This window comes from Medicago truncatula, chromosome 8, assembly GCF_003473485.1.
Source record: "Medicago truncatula cultivar Jemalong A17 chromosome 8, MtrunA17r5.0-ANR, whole genome shotgun sequence".
NCBI classification, from domain to species: domain Eukaryota; kingdom Viridiplantae; phylum Streptophyta; class Magnoliopsida; order Fabales; family Fabaceae; genus Medicago; species Medicago truncatula.
Genome location: NC_053049.1, coordinates 15,047,478 through 15,065,373, shown reverse-complemented (window position 1 = coordinate 15,065,373; position 17,896 = coordinate 15,047,478). Strand labels below are relative to the sequence as shown.

Below are 17,896 nucleotides of genomic sequence, written 5' to 3'. Positions count from 1 at the left end.
ATCACAGAGGGAAAGCACACAGATGATTTCATGATTTATCCTCACAGCAATAAAGCTTCATCTTTTAACTTTTAACTTGAGGCTATAAAGATATGAAGCACACAGATGGCATACTCTCCATTGACACTGGCTAAAGCTTAGGTGTTTATTTTTTGGCTGGCTAATTTTTCGTACATTTTGTAGTAAAAATACATGTTGTTTATTTAACTTTTTCCACTTAGCAAAGATGAGTTTGTTTGTTAATATTGTTCCTATCAATAAATCTCTGAAAAAATATATGTTTACTACTGATTTTACTTTGAGAATAACGTATATTTTTTAGGGAGTCTGTACAGTCCGACTCAAGGATAAGGCAACTAAAGCCCTCACTTTAGACCTATCAATAAAAAATTATTTTTCATTAAATTTTATAAGCAAAAAGACCTCGCTGTGCAGATAAAATAGACCTTATATATCAAAATTTACTTTAAATCTCACGTGTTTTTGAAGATTATTACGTCGACCCTAATCTATGTATATTATTAAATTTATCTATAAATAAGCATTTCAATTCATTAGTAAATCACTTTAGACAGCCTCATCAAAATCCCTTGTGACACATAATAAAAAGTAACCACTTTATTTATACAAAATGGATTAGTAATTAACTCAAGGGTATAGTTGACAAAATATATAACTTTAAGGAAAATGTAAGTATTCTTTACGGTCAGACTAACTAAATTTGATCTGAACTAATATACTCCACCGTCTCATATTATAAAAAAAAAAAAAATCACATTATTAAGAATATTAAAATAAAGTACTAGTTTGGAACATAGTTTGTTATCTTTGAAATAAATTTTATAAGAAGATGTAAAAACAATTTTCATTGAGAAAATGAAAAAGAGAGCAAATTGAATGCACTTTGTATTTAATTTTTCTTTGGAAAAAAGAATTTTTTAAAACATAATTTTTTTTTTGATGTAGCTTAGTGTGGTTGGAGCTCACACATATTTAACAGGGAGAAGTGGGATGTTCAGAGGTTCGAACCTCAGACGCTGCATATATTATGCATTTGTTCTCACCTGAACTAAGCTCGCGGAGACAAAGAGAACGAGGATAATTATTTTGTGGTTTGTCAAAAATCCCCTTTTGAAACAGAATCATATGATACACACACACACCATGCGGACTTCAAAAACCCCTGCCTGCAACAGAATCATGTGATATTGTGATCATAATCACATCATCGTTGTTTCTGTCTCGTCTTCAACCCTCCTCCACCCATGAACCAACCCCTCCTGATTCGCCTCAATCTGCTAATCACCGAACATCAAGGTAATTCAAAAACACAAATCAATAACTCTCTTATTTTTTTTATTTTGGGATTTTTTTTGGATTTCTTCAAAATTGGGAAATCTGAACATTGTAAGTAATCTGTGCATTGCCGATGGGGATTTTGTTGTTATGTGTATCTGGTTTGTGCATTGCCGATTTGAATTTCATTGAGTCATGTTTTAAAGTTTTGAGCGTCACACTATGCATGAAACTGAAATGTAAGCATATGCTTCTTAGATAGCCTTTTATTCTTTCGATTATATCGAAGATACTATTGGTTTTTGACTAAACCATCAATTTAGTTTCTAAACTATCACCCTTTATTCAATTTAGTATTAAATATGATAGGTAATGCTATATAAAATCTGTCAATTTAGTCTCTTTTTTAAGTTGTTAGCTTTAAAGCACGGACACTCCCCTGATTATGTGTGTCTCAGTGTCAGACACACGTCCGTTTCCGACACAGACATGATACCGACACCTATAGTTACACTGAATTATGTCATTTCTCAAATTATTATCTGTGTCAGAGTGTCAGTGTCCGTATCGGGTCCAATGTTTGTGCCTTTGTCGGTGCTTTATAGGTTGCCAGGGACTAATTGACAAATTCTTCTACACTTTAAGGACTACTTATTGGATGGATTTATACAATTTAGGGACTAAATTGGAAAAAAGTGTTATTGTTTATGGACTTGGGTGATCGTTTATTCATTGATTTTCATTTCTACGTATGCATGCATGCTGCAGACTAAGAACTTGATGATAGTGGTAAGGATATTTTTGACAATTTTTGTTGTTATTTGTGTTCAATGGATACAGCTTCAGTAACAAAATGGTGAAGCTGAAAATCCCAGAGCACCAAGTTGCAGGTCACCAAGCAAAAAACGGAATCCTAGGTCCTCTAATAGACGATTCTGGAAAGTTCTACAAACCTCTTCAAGACGATGAACGAGGTTCCAATGAACTTGCTTTCTACACATCCCTCTATTCCGATCCACGCATTCCCACCAACATTCTCAAATTCTTCCCTTCTTTTCACGGCACTCAAACCGTCGATGCCTCCGACGGATCTGGTCTACACCCCCACCTCGTCTTAGAAGACATTGTCAGCAATTACACCAACCCTGCCGTCGTCGACATCAAGATCGGTTCACGAACATGGCACCCACAGTCCTCTGAAGATTACATCCGGAAATGCCTCCAGAAAGATCGAGAATCTTCTAGTATCAAATTAGGGTTTAGAATCTCCGGTTTGAGGTCAGTGGGTCCCACTAATCAATTATGGCAGCCTCATAAAAAGTTTCTTATGGATCTATCTGTTGATGATGTGATGTTGGTTTTGAGGAAATTTGTTTCTTCAGACGGTAATGTTGATGAACCTGATTGTGTTTTTGGGTCTAGGGTGTTTGTTCCTATTTTGGAGGAATTATTGGAGCTTAAGAAATGGTTTGAAGTTCAAACTATTTTTCATTTTTATTCATGTTCTGTTCTTGTGGTTTATGAGAAAGATGAAAAGGAGGATGAGAAGAAGAGTGCAAGTGCTGTTGTTAAGCTTGTTGATTTTGCTCATGTGGTTGATGCTAAAGGTGCTATTGATCATAATTTCTTAGGGGGTCTCTGTTCTTTGATTAAGTTTGTTAAGGATGTTTTGACTGGTCTATCTGATGTTCAGACCTCAAACCCTAAAGCTTAAGCATAAGAGTAAAACTCCACGATTTTAATTAGCATAATACTTTTCTTAGAGCAGATAGATAGATTTGGTTCATGTTGTAATCATCTCAATTTGATGACTTAAACAAAGGTTTGATCATGTTCTTTGAGTAATAAAATGACCGCTTCTATAAGGTCTTTTGAAAAGTTTTACAGAGTTTCAGATGATGCTTTAATTTCAATTTAGGTTGCTTGAAAGTATGCTTGGTTTAATGTGGTTACTTTGCAACTATACTTGTTAGCTGTTATCTATTTTACTTTTGATGTGTTCGGAGCTATGTGACGATGATATGGTAGCTTTGGTTGAAATGCACAATTTTCATTTTCTCATGATCATAAGAGTTACTGCAACTGTTCCATTTCAAGTCAAGTTCTTATAGATACTATAAGATACATCCTTACCTTTAGTCGGCTTGATCTATATGTGTAGTGATTAGTTTCCCAAACTGGTTCTGGTAAGACTGGAGCTTGTGTAATCTCTCCCACAAGGTTTGATACTTTGATACCTGATCATAGATTTAATATTCATATAATTCAATTTTGTCCGATTAATTTGTAACGTCGAGGCTGTAACTGTAAGCACTGCACCATTTTTTCTGCTTTTCTAGTTAAGAACGACCATTGATACTTTGAAAAAGGCTAGACCTTGCATCGCACCATATTTTATCCTTTTCCTGTTTTAATCTCCTTGTGTTCAAATATTTTTTTATCTAACTGTTTTTGAGCCACATTGGCCATAGCTTGACATTTAGTACATATATCCCTCCCACGTTTGAAATTGGAACAATTTAGGGTCCTCAAATCCTATTGGCAAAGGGTTTTATTCATGTCTTTTGATTAAATTCACAATCTAGTATGTGATTGTAGAAATTCAAAATAGTTGTAACAATCTTGTTGGACGATAATTAATTATATCAATGGATCTACTTTGGCAGCAAGCTGTAGCAAACTTTTGGTTTTGTGACATGTTTCATTTAGGAAATGAAGTAGTTTAAGGAAGATTAAGAAGAATAAAAGTTCTACGGGTGTCCTAGGCAAGGTTGCTGAAGGATCATTGTGTATATAAGGTTGTGAGGATGAGGACCTTAATTAGATGGTATAAAGAAAAATGTTTACCTCTATTACATACTCCCTCCGTCCCATTTTAACTGAGCCCTTGACTCATTTCACACTTATTAAGAAAAAGTGTATAAGTGAAAGAGAGAGAAAAATGGTTTTGAGTGTCCTTATCAACTATTGGTGCATTCTTTTTTATCATAAATGCAAAGTAGAATATATTGAATTGGGAGTGGTGAAAGTAGTATTAATTAGTGTTATAATTGGAAAAAAGTAATTAATATTGTATTGAAAAGTGAAATGGGTCAATTTTTCTGGGACAATATTTTTTTGCAAATGACTCAGTTATTATGGGACGGAGGGAGTATGATTTTAAATATCTAACAATGGCTTGTTATTTGTCTCTTTGTATTGGTTATATCGTGTCTTGTGTATCTTAAATTTATCATTGTCGAGGTTCATTTACATATCCTAATAAGAAGAGTTTGTGATTGGTGGTTACTAAGTCGGTCGAAGAATCTGAAAAGGGCATGAAGAACACCAGTTATCGTTCGCAATTCTCCGCGCCTGCCTCCACTTCTGCTGTGCCTGCTTCTGCTGCTTTGCCGGCTTCCGCTCCTCCTCTGTATCTTTATCTCATCGCGCTGAACAGGTAACATACCTCGTATACATTTGAATGGAACCCCTTTGTTGAGTTTAAAATATGGTGTCGAAGTATTACTTTATATCAACTTAGTCATTAGCAGAAAGAGTGCATGTTCATCTTACTCCGTGAATCTATATTGTAAACAAAACCCAAACTTTCTCAGTTTTCCCAGAAGAGGCAATGCATTGAAGAAATGTAAAAACTGTAATATTTCCTTGCTGCTGGACAAGGTCTTGATTTCATACAAGAATTCCTTCATACTTGGAGATCCTTTATGCTTGGAAAAATATTAGTAGTAAATTCTATGTGTACATTCTTTTCAGCACCTTTAATGATTTGTCTTGGTTGTCCAAATGATGGACTGTCACATAAAAATGAAACATTAATTGGATTGCTTATATTCCCTGCATGCATTTTTTTACACATGGACCAAAATCCTTGCTACTGTTCTAACTTCTAATTTGGAATGTGGATTAAATTTTTTGATTGTTGAACAAGTTCTAATCTTAATTCTTACAAGTTGCTGCTATCTCCTTGTTTCTATCATTGAAATAAATTTTCTTGTATGGGTGTGGTGGGTCAAATTTTGCTTTTGTATTTTGGAATTTTCTTGCTTGGCATATCTTATGCTTTAGTGTTTCCTACATCTTTAATTAACATATTACATAACCTTTCTAGGTTATAGTACTGTTTGTTCCTACTCTATGAGGGATTTTTTTAGATGGTTTGGCAAGTCTAGCAAATTTTTGTTTGGAAATTATAGGAACTTCATTGCAATGTGTTGGAGCATAATTCTTCATTGGAATGATATACTGCCACTATATAAAGCCGTAGAACTAGAAACCTATGTTTACTCACTCTCTTTTCTCTAACTCAGTCGCACCTCAAATAATCAGAAAGCAGCATGCAGTAGCAGCTGGTTTTGTTTTACACAACTTTTGACAGCACTTTTTCCTTGACGACCCTTGATTTCTCTGAAAAATCTTCCATATTTTGCTATTACAACATTTGTTTTATTCCAATGTTTGAGGATTCTGAATAAACCAATCCCATTGTCTGGTTCTTGAGGTATCTCTCTAATGGTCTAGTAGATTTCTCTGAAAAATCTTCCATATTCTGCTTAAAGCTGTTATCTCATTGTCTGGTTCCAATGTTTTGAGGATTCTGCAGAGACAAATTTCAAAGTGTTGTTGTGATGAGCAGGTGAGTCATGACAAGAAGTGCTTATGAGCTATTTTTTAGCATCAATCCCATTTCGAAAGAAAACTCTTTATGGGAAAGTTTCTTAAAACAACAGAAGAACTGAAGCTGTAAAGGGGTCTGTCTACCAGGTGTCGAAGGAGCTTCTAGTAAGGAGTCTGTCTACCATTTGTCGAAGGAGCTTCTAGTTTTCTCAGTTGTGTTGCAGAAACATTGTTGAATCTTCTATTTTCTGCGTTGGGATTTAGAACTGGCTTGATTTTGACAAACTCAGGTTTCTTTTAGGTTCAACTTGCAAAGAGGGTCAATGAAATCATCAACAAAAGGGTTGTTTTTGTTGTTGATGTTATAGTCTTTGTATTTGAAAAAAAAAAAGCAACATGATGTATTAGTTAAATGCTAGTTTTCTTCTAAAAAGTAAAAGTGAGTTGTTTAATTAACTATACAAGAACTGTGACTTTTTGTTTTCCGATCATCAGAAATTGGTACATTAGAAAATTGGATAATTAGAAATATAAGATCAAAGCTTATAACTGCATCCCCCCTCTGACTTGGGCTTCAGAGTGTATGCAGGCACACCACCCCATATGGCGGAGAAGGACTATCAACAGATTACCCAAAAAACCTTAACTCGCGGCGGATACATCAAAGCTTGATCCCTCCATACAACGGATCTCAGCCGACCCGTTACTCACTCTGGTGGGGAAGGGCTATCAACGGACGACCCAACAAAATCAAACTCGCGGTGGATACATCAAAGCTTGATCCCTCCACACAATGGATCTCATCCGACCCACCTAGACATGACAACAAAACCCATACCCGCGGGTGCCTACCAAAACCTAACCCAATTTGGCGGGTTTTCCCCACTTTGATTGGGTTTGGGTATGGATTTGGGTTTTCCCCGATTTCAAAACACAGGTATGGGACGAGAAACAGGGATATATGTATCCACCCCGAACCCATACCCAAACTCGTCCTGAATGTGGAAAATCAATAGTTCTCTCTTTTCTTCTTCCATATCTCACACTCTCAACCTTTTTCTTCTTCATCATTATAGCTATCGATCACCATCATCTCTTTACTGTATAATGCATTACAACATTGCACTCGGGGCAAAAAAATACTTTAAATTTTATTTAAAAAATTATCCACTGTGGGGTTGGGGATGAGATAGGGATACCCGAACCCGTCAGGGACGGGGATGAGATTCGATTTCTCATCCCTGCTGAGTATGGATAGGGTAACGGTAAAGTACATGGGAGTAGGGCATTGCCATGCCTAGACCCACCATCTTCTTAGGTCCAACCGGATCAGAAAGTTCTCCAAACATACAAGACTTGCCACCTCTTAGTAAAAAAAGAAAAAAAGAAAAAAGACTTATCACCTCTAGTTGACTCTTTGCTCGTGTTCGGTCCAAAAGGAATTTTCTGTGATGGTACCTAAATCGACATGCACACAAATCTCAACATGTTAGTGGAAGGAGTAGTGCTAGCAATATTCTCTTTTAAACACTCACTCTTTGGTTAATTTAAAATCAATGTAGGTCTACATTTTTGAAATGAAATTCAGATAAAGTGATGAGACATATTTCCTCCAATAAAAAATGAATGTTATAGAGAGTGTTTAGCCGATAATGTTTTTAAAATTCTTTGCTAGTTTAGTTGGATAGGTTAAAAATGTCTACCATCTGTGATAATATCATCTTAAAAAAAGAAAAAAAAATTAGAGGGCTTGATGATAACGTGTTACATGAATCCTCTCTTCGGCTGCATCTTACTCTCATCAGCTACCACTTCAAAACCAAGATAGATAATAGGCCTTGCACTAACCCGTTTCCAAAGATTCACTTTGTTTGTTTCTTCCACATTACTTCAAATATCACTTATTCATTGGATCTGATTCCACTTTCCTCTTCTTCTCTCGTTTCACATTATATTAAGTTAATTTTATTTGTTCGTCTACTTATAATTTCTGCTAAATCTCCACCTCTTGGCAGCTTCATTCAAGATACAATGATGATGTACTTGAAGATTATTTTTATCTCTTCCCCGACCGTAATTTCCTTGATTAATCCGGTGACCTCTACAACTTGCTTTGTCAAAATGATAGCAACATTATCTAATGACTTGTTGATGCAATTTGTTGAGGTATTAGACACGAAAACTTAAACCGTCTGATCATTCTGTTTTTGAGGTTTTAAGGCATGCTTTAAGGCGTAACATCGTTCAATTTGCTGTCTTTGTACTTGAGAAGATTGAGGAGTTACGAGGTAATTACATAGTTTTTCTATCTTGCTGCTATGAGAAATTAACTTGTCGCATAAATTATGTTCTACCTATTCAAACAGCTAAACAAGTAGATTTGATTATGTTCTACTCGTATTTAAACAGGCACACTTTAGTTATTTAATAGCAAACTTTTAGAAAATTTATTTAAGCATAAAAAGAAAAGGAATTTTATTTTGGTTATAGCCTAGTAAATCCTCATATTACAATTTTACTCACATAAATGTCACAAGCTATACCTTACCCCATTGGTTAAAGCTCCATTGTAATGTCAGAAAATGTGTGCGAGTCTAAAGGTCCACAAGTTGGAAGAAGATAGGTTAACCCCAACTCGCCACTTTCATATTAAATAAGATATGGTTTCAAATTACAATCCCTTCGCTAGCCACCACTTTTCCCAATGATTCACATTGTTCCTTCCATCTTCAGATATCAACTCAACTCAAACCAATAGTGTAGATAGACGCTCCCATGAACGAACCAGGCTCTGCTATACCAATTTGATGAAACAATGTATGAAAATTGAATGAAACCAACACTTAAAACTGTGTTCAATTGAAGAAGATGGAATTGAGATTCTAGGGTTTCTATGGTTTTAAGAGAAAGAGAGATGAGTAAAAGACTTGTAAAATTTATTGAATGAATTGGAATTCTTATTACAAGAGTAATGACGTATATATACATCAAGTGATGTAACAAAACCTGAAACAAATTCCTAACAAACTTATCACTTCACATGCAAGTAACTTGAGTTAGTTACTTCAAGTGCAAGTTTCTAAACAAACTACTAATCAAATTATATAGAACTAAAACTAACTAAACTGAATTACTAAACCAATAATTATGTCTCATCCCAATTCTTTTATTATTTTTCAGATATACAGGTGACTTGTCAGAAAGGGCAAGCAGACGAAAGCTATTTGAATCATGTTGTGGACGTTTTATATATTATTAATATGTACTGGTGGATATGTTATGTATTTAGACATGTATTGTGTATTCGTACTTGAAGCCAGTACTTGTAATGCACATACATGGTTATGCACCTCATGTTCACCGACTAATATGTTTTTATAATACTGCATAAGACTTGTATTTGTTGTTTTTCATCTAGACGAAGTTTGTAACGTAATTTTAATGCATTCAATATTGCGTTTAACACTTATGCTAAATATTATAGACAAATTTAGTATAAATGTTACATAAAAGACAAACAGATTGTACCAAAAAAAAAAAAAAAGACAAATAGTTTGAAATTAAAACAAAAACATTTTAAGTCGCAACAAGACAACTTAAAAATTTAATATAATGGTATACTAGCCTACAGAATTTTCATAATATCGTCTCGCTTTTATTAACCTTCATTTTTTTTAAGAATTGGTATTCACAATATTCCCCATTGGTTTAACAAAATGTCCAACGTCATCATCTCTCAAGCAAAAACCAGCTCGAACTCTAGATTCGGAAAATGTAAATTACGCATTCAAAATTGCATTTGAATACCTATCGTCCATTAAATTCTGATGCAATTACGGATGTAAGTGGTTCAGACAAAACCGACGAAGCCAAAAGTCCAAACCAAAACAAACCGAAAAATGTATCTGACATTGTCTGGTTTGGATAAAAAACGAACTGAACCAATCTATACCGACCATGTTTGGTTCGGTTCTCGGTTTTTCATTTTGATATCTAAGGAACCGATGAACTTATCGATCTTTTTGTCAAAAAATAATATAAATATTCTCTCAAAAACAAATATTGTATCTCCACTGTAAATAAAAAAATATGATGTGTCCCGTGATCATGGCTCAGTTATGTAGGGGCCGGGGTTCGAACTTCGGACACCCCACTTATTCATCTTATAAGGTGAATTATAGCCACTAGGCTACCTGACCGGAAAAAAAAAATGATGTTTTGGATTAGTTTTTTTCTCTTTTCAATTATACCCTTAAATAAATTTGAATATTTAAATGTCATTTTGTTGATGTCATTCAAAAAGATAAAAATACATTATATTTGTTATCTTTTTTTTGAAAGATATTGTATTTGTGATATTGTTGATATGATCGAAAAAGATAAGTATAATTTTTTTTTGTCAGGTAGTCTAGTGACTAGAATTCACCTTATAAGGTGAATAAGTGGGATGTCCGGGGTTCGAACCCCGACCCTGCATATAATAATGCATTGTTTTATCAAGTGAGAAATATACTTTATTATAATATGAAAGTGTAAAATATTTATTATCTTTTTTTTTTTGAAGGAAAACTATTTATCATCTATTCCTGTGATTTGAATGAAAATTAAAATAATTTTATTCAAAATTTCACAAAAAATATTGTTCATAATTTATACACATATACACATTAGACGCTGGTTAAAAATAAAAAAAATTGTTCGTTTAAAAAAAAATTAAATAAATAAAATTGTTAATATTTCCTTGATTTTGTGAATATTATTTCAATTCAGTAAAATTGTCTATTGACAGAATTCAGAATATTTTTGTTGCTTATAGAAAAGATTAGGTTTTTTTTTGACAAGTAGAAAAGATTAGGTTAACATTTTTCTAGGAAATAAGTATATTAAAACGCAACTAGATTTTTGACCCGTGCTCTGCTCGAGTTTATTGTAAAGGGATTGACATACGAATAATAAAATGCAATACATAATTGGTAACGGTGGAAAAAATAAGTTGTAAGGTCACGTCTTTCGATTTGCAAAACTCTAAATATCAAAATATATGATTTTTGTGTTGTGTGCGGATTGTTTACACGGGTTAGGGTTTTTTTTGTTGTTGAGAGAAACACGTTTAAAGCTTTATATATAACAAAATTTACATGGAAATTAGGATATTCTGTTTGTAAACATATTAAATAAGTGTAGAAAATTAGGTTAAATTACTCTAGACCTAACAAAATTAATAAATAAGGATAAAGATATGCTCATGGTTTCTAGAACAAATATGCAGCATCAAATGAAAATATTTCCTTAAAAAAAAAAAAAAAAGAGGATAGGAATGAAATTGGTGCAATGCTTAGATGAAATTTGTTAGGTTAAATAATCTAATAAAGCAAATGAACTGGAAAAAAATTATCTAACAAAATTAATAAATAAGACTCTTTTACCGCATCAATCTTGCATCTGATTTTTCCAAAGTAATCTGCCTCATATTGAGAAACCTATGGCTCCAACAAACCAAAAGGTTAGTAACCATGTTCCTGAAGATATCGTCTTTTCTATTTTTTCAAAACTACCTTTAAAATCTTTGAATCGGTTTACTTGTTTAGGCAAGTCTTGGACTCTTTTATTTGAAAACCCTTATTTTATGAACATGTTTTACAAAAATATTGTTTTCAAATATCATTCATTGTATGACGAAGCAAGTCTCCTTCTAAACTATGAATGGAAGTTGTATTTTCTTTCTGGTGAGAGATTTGAGAACAAAGTTCAAATGAAGTGGCCACATCCTTTTGACCAAAAACGTGGCTGTTATCCGTGTATTTTAGGTTCAAGTATTAATGGTACTCTTTGCATCTATGATGCTCACGATACGTCAACTACTGTGTTGTGGAATCCCGCTACCGAGGAATTAAAAATTATTCCCGAAAAGAAGGCTCCGATGTATAAACATGAATCTTATTTTACTATTCATGGATTTGGTTATGATCGTGTTAGAGATGATTATAAGGTCCTTCAGCATGTTGTTTATATTGAAGATGATTGGGATCAAGTGGCACCACCCGCCACCCATTGGGACATATATAGTCTACGAAGTAACCATTGGAAGAAACTTTACGTTGATATGCGACAACGTTATTTGACTTCGGAAGGTTCTATGGTGTACTTAAATGGGGTTTGCCATTGGTGGGGAAAAATATATCGTCAACCAATTGAAACATTTGTGGTGTCTTTTGACCTGGCCAATGAGGTTCCTGTTACCACTCTCTTTCCCTTTGATTCGCACGGTTTAAAATGGTTTGATAAACACTTGACAACGTTAAATGGTTTTGTTGCTATGATCATAACTTATGAAAAGAACACTTCTTCTTTCCGCATATCAATATCAGTTTTGGGAGAACCCGGTGTCAATGAATCATGGACTAAGCTTTTCGATGTTGGACCTATGTCCGGCATCGACCATCCTATTGGAGCAGGGAAGAAGGTTGATATAGTTTTGAGAAAATATGATGGTGAACTTGCTTGTCTTGATTTAACTACTTGAGTAATTGAGAACATTGGTGTTAAAACTGAAAGATTATGTTCTTCTCAAACAGTAATTTACAAGAAAAATATTATTCCAATCAGAGAGGAATAAAGAATTAGGTATTTGTTGCCTAAGCTTAACGTTTTCGCTCTCAAGATTTAAGAGCATAGCTGCTATGATTTATCATTTTATTATCAAGTTAAGGCTTAAGTTCTCTTTAGTGTAAGATAAATCTTTCTATGACACATTTTGATTGTGTTGGTTTCTATTTTAATTATATTATGCATATGTTCTCTATTTTGTGTTGAGACAGCTTATTATGGGAGTTTTTGAGTATATCAGTTTGAACTTCAGTACATCTTATTTTGTGCTTTCATCATTATTTATTAACTGAATCATTGTTATGGAATTTTAGAGTTATCATGCAAATACTGACAAGATCCAAAATGTAAACCAAGTACTCAAAGATTCCATCGAACGACAATCGGTACTAGATTACGTTTTTCTAAGTAATCTCTTACTCCAAACATCTTGTACACTCTTTGAAAATCAAACAATTCATTAAAAATAAGAAATATTATGTTGAGTGAGAAGGCATAAAATATTTGTTAAAAGAAACCATCAAGATCCTTATTGGAAATCCTTATCGTAATCTCTCTCACTCTCCGTCCGTTTCTTTCCCGTTGTTTCTTAATTCTTAAGTATTCTACAATGGTTTTATGACCTTTTTTGCTTAATCTTAACTAGTAGAGAATTTAATTAGTGTTAGAACATAAATCTGGTTCAACGATAAAAAGACACGAAAGAAAAGAAAACACAGAACACACGATATACATGCGATTACAGATTTCAGCCAATGTAGCTCGATATTGTACTATTAGTCAAGTTTAAGATTTAAAGTGTACAACTTGTTTTTAGATAGTACAAACTCAATGATGTAATTGCATGATTTGAAGTTTTATATTGAAAACCAAAATTGACATGTTCAATGGATAAATAGGAGACAGTTTTAGTTATTCTATGAGCGCTAAGATTTTATCAGAACTCTCCATCAGATTAAAAGGAATTACATCATACACTGATGTAACTAAACAACCAACAACTTGCATTTCCATTCTGTAAAACTAAAAACCTATGTAAATATATACAACATACACCGATGGTATTAAAAAAATAAAAATAAAGGAATTGCTGTTTTCAGTTGTCACGGATATGATGAGTATTTGGTGACTGGAGAACATACAATTAGACGTGCTCACCGACACTGTATTGATGAATTAATTGATCCAACTCATCATATAGTTCATGGTCGATGGAATCTCATTTGAAAGTTATGGGCACCAGCTAAAGTCAAAAATCTGATTTGGCAGATATGTCGTAAATGTTTGCCTACCAGATCTCGGTTGCGTGATCTTGCAATAAACAGTCCATGTAAATGTGTTATGTTTGATACCTTTGATGAAGATTGCATACTCCTTTTGTCACATTGTTCAGATTGCATACTCCTTTAGTTTGTTTTAATTAGCAATAGTAGCGCTGTGGCAAATCTTTTTTTCGACATGCTCGGAAAACTGTGTTATGTGTGATACCTTTGATGAAAATTGGACTGTTTTGTTGTTTGATTTTGGATAGAGTTATCAAGCAATTGATCAAGCAAAGGTTTGATTCGATGATTGGGACCTTGCACGCTGCAGCAGAGCTGCTGCTGTCACTCTGCAGCACGGTCTGCATTTGCTGTCACAGATGGGATAGTTTCTTGCAGCCGATGCAGTCCCAGCTGATGCTACTGCCATGTTTTCTGATGCAGGGACAAAATTGAAGTTGAAAAAACCGGTTGCCTCTTTTTCAATCAATTTGAATAAGATTATTATTGGGATTTGTATCCGGGATGATCAAGGTCAATTCATGCTTCCTAAAACCAAAAGTTTTACTCCAATTTGTGATGTGGATATTGGCAAAGCTCTCGGTCTTTTATCGGCTCTGGAACGGGTTCGTGAATTACATTTATGTCTGAGTTTGATCAAATCATTCGTTAATATAAACACCTTCATAGTTCTCTTTATAGAGTTTGTTAGAAGGCAAACAAATGAGGTTGCGCATGCTTTAGTAAGAGTAGCCACATCTTTAGCTAGTTTAAAAAATATTGATTGACAGTCCAGTCCTGCTTGTGTTAACAATATTCTTATGAATGAAATGCTATAAGTTTGAGTCAACTTTCCTGAAGAAAAGAAGTTAGTATTATTGTTTAAAAAAAAAAAAAAAAAATCTTTTAGTGGAAGCATAGCTTAGGGAAATGGACAGACACAGACCGTATTGTGCATATATATGACACATTTATTCATCAAAGTTCTGATCACGGTCAACCGAGATAACGACATAGAAGGAATAAATTTATGAATTATCAGTACATATATGTAGGAGACCTAATGAGAATAGTGATGGTGATAGTACATGAATACAAAAACTTCTTGGATTAGGTGTCTCGGTGTCAGACACCGACACGACACTTATGATCACTGAGTTATATTATTTTCTTAAATTATTATCTGTGTCAGTGTGTCGGTGTCCCCGTGTCGTGTCCAACGTCTGTGTTTGTGTATAAAGAGGGAGACACTGCAGCGATCATGATGGAAGAAAACTCATAGTGAAAGGAAACTATGTATACACATTTTCCTTAGTAGAGTACCAGAAGGATCACTTGGTATTTTATATAAGTTATCTTTTGCAACACATACTCCATCTCGTATAATTCTAACTCTCATTGAGAATATCAAGTTAAAGAAAAATGGTTATATGGTGTGGTGGAATGTTTCCTAATTAATTTAACTTTTTTATATTAACTTCGCTAGAAACTTAAAGCTTAGGATTATTCAAATTCAATCAAGTTCTTGATTTGATCCCAAATGATGGTGCGACACTTGTCGAATCCTTCATTCGTGGTTCTAATGGAATCAGGTCCAATATCCAATCCCATCCATCAGGGATATTTGATGCTGGCACAATTTAAGCACAAAAGATCAGAAGTTTAAGTATATAAATATAAACATTCTAAACACTACAATGAGTATATGATCATAAAGCTAGGCCATTAATCAGTGACATATTGGAAAAAGACAGAATAGTAGCTTAATTTGATCATATAAAGAACAATGTGTACCTCTCTTACATATGATTTGAAATATTTAATAATGGCTCATTATTTGTATCTTTGTATTGGTTATATCGTGTCTTGTGTGTTTAGTGAATTAATATATCTTATAAATAAAATTTATCTTTGTCAAGGTTGATTTATACATCTAATAAGAGTTTGTGATTGGCGTTTACTAAGTAGGTTGAAGAATCTGAAAAGGGCACGATGAACACCAGCTATCGTTCGCAATTCTCCATGCCTGCCTCCTCCTCTGTTGCACCTGCCTCTGCCGCTTTGCCAGCCTCTGCTCCTCCTCGCTATCTTCATCTTGTCGCGCTGAACAGGTAACATACCTCGCATACATTTGAATGGAACCCCTTAAATATTTTAAAGCTTTATATCAACTTAGTAATTGGCAGAAAAAGTGCAAGTGCAAGTTCATCTTACTCTGCGAATCTATATTGTAAACCGAACCCAACCTTTCTCAGTTTTCCCAAAAGAGGCAATACATTGAATAAATGTAATACTTCCTTGCTGCCAGACAAGGTCTTGATTTCATACTAGAATCCTTTGCTACTTGGAGATCCTTTATATTTGGAAAAATATTAAATTATATCATACTTATATCTAATCTTTGTTAACATTGCTAATGACTTTGAAAACCCTAAACCTAAATGGTTTTGGCTCCAAAACAAGGGAGGCCGTTGGATCTCATCATTTGGCTAAGCATGCATCTCATCCTTTGATCTAATCTGAGTCAAACTTTCAAATTTAATGTATATTTCCTATGCACTTATCCAAGTTTTGACTCATTAATTATCATCCAATTCCCAAATTGACTCCACACTTATCATGTCCACCTCTTTCTCCTTCATTTTTAAGTTCTCTTCTCTCCTCTCCCATTATTCCTTCTTTATGTGTTGAAATTCAGATTGCTTTTACTCAAAAAAATCTCTTTCCCCTTTGAGTTGTTCATCTTCCACCTCACTCTCAGACATTCAAACAAAATCCTCTGCCGTTGCCGCTCTCTCCGTCGCCGCAGCTCTCTCCTATCGTCACCCTTCACCAATGCTCTCGATTCCGACATCACCTTCGCCGTTGTCGTCTGCAGCATCGTATCAGCCAGGCAAACAAAAAGAACAACACAATTTTTCCACCTAAAACCTGCCACTCCATATAAAGAGAAAGAAGCCGTCGCTGTTCAGATTTGCTAATTTTGCAAAGTTTCTCTCAAGGTAATAGCTTTTCCCTTTCTATGAATTGAATTGTGTTCTGAGTCCAATCACTCTCCACCTCTAAGATGATTTTGAGATTGATGGTGCTTAGTGCTACTTTGCTTTTGTAACTGTATTGCCAACCACTAGCGATTTGAACGAAAATTAGTATCAAACAATTATTTGGAACTCTCCTTTTATATTATTTATATTAAGCCACTTTTAGAACCTATATTTGATTTATTACGTGCTCTGAATAATGCTTTCATGTGGTTATTGATTACTGTCTTATGCCTGCACACATCTTTCTATCTAAGAGATTGTTTCAAATATGAAGTTTCAAATGTAAGGATTTGGTTGAGATATTATATTATTGAATTCACTGTCTAATTTCTCTCAGTTTTTTTTTTCTCTCACTAAATTTGCAAAGATGTGTGGAGTTTATTTATGGTAAACCACCAACTTTAACATAAACCACCAAATTAGTTCCTGACTTTGTATGACACTCTCAAATAGGTTGTTAACCACCAACTTTAACATAAACCACCAACCTATTCGATTCATATCATTAGATGAGAACCTCCTATAAATATCCTTCTTATTAACATCGAAATTCATTTGCATCAGATTATATTCATACCATCGTATATATCGGTTGAATTTGTGAATTTCCTTTCACAACCAGCAACTGCGTTTCAGCAAATTGATAATTTTGGTGTCAACAAGGCTCTGTCGATTAGCGCTTTAAGAGGTTTGTACGGTTTAAAAATTCTGGTTTCATATATGTACTTGCAGAAAAAGTACAATAAGGATTCTAGGGTTAAGAATCGTCTCTTAGGGTTTATACTGAATATTGGATACTTGAGAGTGTTCTGAAGGGTGGTATTTATAGCCTTCTATGGGCTTGGGTTTTGGTTGCTTAGTCTCCAAGTAATAGGGATATTTAGGTATTTTGGGCGGTTTCTAGAAGGTTCTAGAGGTTTAGTAAGGCGGCTATTTGAGAAACATGCGCCTTGGGCCTTTGGGCTTTCTCCAAGGGCGCTGAGTCCTTTCTGAGGGTCTAAGAAGCCCTTGGAGGTCTTTTAGGTCCTTAGGAATATTATGACGGTCCACAGCCCCCAAGCACAAGTCTTG

The 17,896-nt window shown here is 34.3% G+C and overlaps 1 protein-coding gene across 1 annotated transcript; it reads left to right on the top strand.

Moving 5' to 3' along the window:
- The first annotated feature begins 1,087 nt into the window (after nucleotides 1–1,087).
- On the top strand, nucleotides 1,088–3,190 carry LOC11446249 (inositol polyphosphate multikinase beta). Its single transcript, XM_024772023.2, has 2 exons — nucleotides 1,088–1,317; nucleotides 2,137–3,190. The coding sequence occupies exon 2, from the start codon at nucleotides 2,150–2,152 to the stop codon at nucleotides 3,008–3,010; it is 861 nt and encodes a 286-aa protein (XP_024627791.1). The 5' UTR covers nucleotides 1,088–1,317; nucleotides 2,137–2,149; the 3' UTR covers nucleotides 3,011–3,190.
- Nucleotides 3,191–17,896: the final 14,706 nt, after the last annotated feature.

What these genes read in the sequence shown, in the direction of transcription:
- LOC11446249 (XM_024772023.2), top strand. Translation starts at nt 2,150, where the DNA reads ATGGTGAAGCTGAAAATCCCAGAGCACCAAGTTGCAGGTCACCAAGCA.